The sequence below is a fragment of the Bidens hawaiensis genome, unplaced genomic scaffold, assembly GCF_021521415.1.
Source record: "Bidens hawaiensis isolate Kalapana, Puna unplaced genomic scaffold, B.hawaiensis_p1.1 tig00016075_1, whole genome shotgun sequence".
Classification (NCBI taxonomy): Eukaryota; Viridiplantae; Streptophyta; class Magnoliopsida; order Asterales; family Asteraceae; genus Bidens; species Bidens hawaiensis.
This window is the reverse complement of record NW_027505002.1, coordinates 191,516-195,722: the sequence shown is the minus strand read 5'-3', so window position 1 is coordinate 195,722 and position 4,207 is coordinate 191,516. Positions and strand designations below refer to the sequence as shown.

At 36.6% G+C, this 4,207-nt stretch overlaps 1 protein-coding gene across 1 annotated transcript; it reads left to right on the top strand.

The window, feature by feature from the left end:
- Nucleotides 1-1,799: 1,799 nt before the first annotated feature.
- LOC143609810 (uncharacterized) lies at nt 1,800-3,412 on the top strand. Its single transcript, XM_077084459.1, has one exon. It carries the CDS (start codon nt 2,202-2,204, stop codon nt 3,159-3,161), a length of 960 nt encoding a protein of 319 aa, XP_076940574.1. The 5' UTR covers nt 1,800-2,201; the 3' UTR covers nt 3,162-3,412.
- The last annotated feature ends 795 nt before the right edge of the window (nt 3,413-4,207 follow it).

Genomic DNA, 4,207 nt, shown 5'->3' with positions numbered 1-4,207 from the left:
ATTAACATATATAGGTAAAGTTTGTTTTAAGTTTGTGTTCATGAATGTAAAAAAATGTTATTGAATGATGTACCATTGTATTTCTTCTTTTCCATACACGTAAATTTTTTTGATAAATTATCTACTTCAATTATTCTTTTGTTTATCTATCGTATATTCATTTTCAAATTCTAATCTATTGTATGTTCATTAATTTTCATATATAAGCTACTTTTCACGTATTCACTTTATTTTTTTTAATATATTCTATATTTTCTAAATAGTGGATCGGATATTATATGATTATATACGAATAGATTTACAATGATTTATATTTGAACAAAATTTGTTTTACTATACATCTTCATACCGCTTAACTACAAGGCCTTTTGATATTAATTATAAACATAAAGGGCGCCCAAACATAAATAGATACTTAAATTTGCTTTATGAATTTCAGTACTATATAAAGTACCATATGACATGTTACGTATCAATGTCTATGAGTCTGCTTTCTTTCTATTCATCCCCATTTCGTCCTATCACAGACATGCTAGCTTGTTCACACACATCGATAAACCCATACACACACATATATTTATATATATGTTTGTGTCACGTACTACAAGAAAATATGAGTTTCACCGACAAGATTCCGTCGGTAAATTAGCTTTGTCGGTATATTGGCCGTGGGTGATGCTCTTTCCGATGTATTACCAGTGGATATTTCCAATGACTAAGAGTCACTTTTTCCGACGGATTATCGACAGACATTTCTCCAACCAAGGTTTGTTTACTGACGGATTAGCTCTTGGTACTTGTCAATAAGTTCAAAACTTAAAAAAGAAATAAAACTTTTAAATCATCAAGCAACAAAAAATAAAAAATTCGCAAATAACATTTAATTCCGATAGATGATTACAGATTCTCCGTTTTCAACTTATAAAATACGGAATGTCAAGTTACATTATAAAAGTACAATATGTTCCCATTTTTTTTAGTTATCCCTTTATGTATTCGTCACCCTTCATCTATTTCCAATTATTTTGGTCCTTTTCTATTTACTTCCATATAATTTCTCTACCTCTTCCACACTCGATAGACTCTCAAGTATACCCAGTGTCTTTCTAGTTTCTATAACATTGTATTTAAAGGTTCCGTCTCGACGAAAGCTTAATTGGAAATCTCAATTGATGATAATATTTGTCTTTTCCAGGGCAAAGATGTTAACTTAATTAGGTAGAAATGTTACTATGACGATATTTAGAGGAAAGAACCTCAATGGGATCCTCGCGGTCCTCCTCAATTTACTTTCATAGCTACCCTACCTCCGCTATCGATCTATATACTCTCCCCGACCACAAAGGTCAAAGCTCAAGACATCATAAGTGTTATGGATTCAAATTTTAAAAAGAAATTAAAAGTCATGATTAAAAGTTTGAAGGTTAGTTCAGACTAACACCCATCACAATGAAACTAACAAACACATACAATTATCATACATACACATCTCATATTTTACATACACATGTATACGTACATAGATATATATCATACATGCATACAAATAAATCACTTACATACGTGCATAAAATTTAATGTACGTACACACATCTTCTATAAACCTATCTGAAGTCTCAAGAAGTATAATCCAGAATTCTCATATTTATTAAGTTGTTTACCAATTTATAAGATGACCGGATTTTAAAAATCTTCTTTTCATATGTGATTATCTTTTATTTTCGATTTATATCTTTTAGAAATTATGAAATATTGCTTGTATTATTTTATTTAAAAATATACTAGTATTAAACTTGACCTACCCGGTTAAGTATCAACCAAACCAGTCGCGCATGGGAAGCATATTGTTTCTAGCTGTACTATTCTAGTTCTAGTTAGAATTAAAAGGTGTCTTGAGATAAAATTAAAAGATGCTTGCTCAGTAGGTTAAGGTTATCCAAGACACATGTCACATGACAATGACACGACCCAACACAAACTTAATGCACCAATCTTGTTACCCATGTTTCTTAACTATCCAACAATCTCTTCATTGACCAACAGTATATATACATATATATATATATATAACAAACACCACCGCCTCTTTCCACCATTTACCATCACCAACCGTCATTCTCAACCTCTCTCTTCTTACTCTCTCTCTTCCACCTTAGGGCTTAGGTTTTATCGCCACCTCTCTCACTTTCTTTAAATCAAAAATGGACACAAACAATGATTCCCATCTTCCCATTCCCACCACCTCTGATCCTCTTCCACCACCACTCACCACCACCGAAACTTCGCCGGTGAACATTAATAATAAAAAGTGTAAAGGCAAAGGAGGCCCTGATAATAATAAGTTCAAGTATAGAGGTGTTAGGCAACGTAGTTGGGGAAAATGGGTAGCAGAGATTCGGGAGCCGGGCAAACGTAGCCGCAGATGGCTGGGTACGTTTGCCACGGCTGAGGACGCGGCTCGAGCCTATAATCGAGCCGCGTTGGTTCTTTATGGTTCTAGGGCTCAACTGAACCTCCAGAACCCATGTAGTGAGGGCGGTATTAATAATAAAAATAATAAAACTGCCCTCGCTGCATCTACTTCTGATGGAAGTGGTGGGTCCTCGTTGGCGTCTACTGTGCCGACTTTCCGGCCGATACTTCCTCGGCCGGCTGCTTTTAATTTGACATTCTCAAATTCACAAACTAAGCCGGTTTTGGGTAATTATATGCCTTACCAATTTTATAACCCTACCGTACAACATGGTACGGATGCTGCTGGTGGTAATAATAATATAGTACAATACTCTTTACAAGTTGTACAACCACATCCGTACTTGCCCTACATGGATAAAGACAGCTGTACTACAAATCCTAGTACTACCTCGTATGATCCGAACAGAAACCCTAACCCTGGAAATAATATTTGTCAACAAGAACAATTTAAACCGCAGCAAATGCATGAAGAGATTAATTCTTTGGTGGGTTCGGTGGAATCAAACTTTTCACATGTGTCCAACTCGATGGTGGTAGGAGATTCAGTGTCCGATCCCACTGTGGTGATTGGCGGTGGCCCTTCTTCGCCTTTTTTTTGGTCGTTGGCGAATGACGATGACGAGTACCCGCTTCCTAGTATATGGGATTATGATGATCCTTCATTTGATTTTTCGTTTTTAAGGTGAACGATACTCATTTGTTTGGTAGTACGTGTTATCGTGTGTGTGATACTTATTTGGTTAGCTAGTATATTGATTGTTATTCGATTCGAGTTTGAAGAAACTAAGTTAATTCAAGACGAAGAGGCTATATAGAGTGTGTTTCAGTTTGGAAACTGTTGGTTTGATATCATGAGCCAATATTTGTGATGATCTAGAGTTGGGGTTTAAGTGATCTTGACCGTGAAGATTTCATGTACTCGTCTCATTGTTTGGAAAGTGTGGATTTTGTTTTTACCAAGTGAATTAGATTATTTATATTTCCAAGTACTTGATTTTGATTAGTTACAGAAGTTAAATATATTATGTCTCTTGGTTTAATTTTCTTTATCATTTTTCAAGACTGCTTCCACCACCCCCCCCCCCCCCCCCTTTAGGCTTTTAAGGTTAACTAGTACGGTCAGTGATCATTTGGTCTACTAGCACCAACCGGGGTTATAAGACTTGGTAACCCTTGTGATCCTACTTTTAGCACAAAACGTTTGCTCCTATTAAGGCTATGCGTAGTGGAGGGGCTACAAATTGGGGCGTTTTGCGCCGTTTGGCGCCCAGTCAGCAAGGGGTGAGAATTTTTTTTTTTGTGTAATGGTGTAGGGGCTACAATAGTAATATAATAATAATATATATATGTATATATATAACACACACACATACTAATATAATAATAATATTTTCTTCTTCTTCCACGGCGACTTCTTCTCCTCGCCCGCGCCCTTTTCGCCCAGAAATCGCCCAGGGGGGCGGTGTTCGCGCCCGTTCTCGCCCAAGTTGTAGCCCCACTACACTCAGTCTAACATGGAAGTTATTGATGAGCTCTCGTGCACATAGGCAAGTCAGAGGGTTTTACGAGCTGTCAGTTTCCTTTTAGAACGGGTTGGCGTCATCCTCGAGTAGCGTCAAACTAACGATGGACGGTTGAAATCATGTCTGAAATATGAGCACATTGGGCTATGAAAAGACATGCCAGTGAGCTTGAAGGGACATTGCCCTTCGGAAAAAAGGTTAACTAGTAT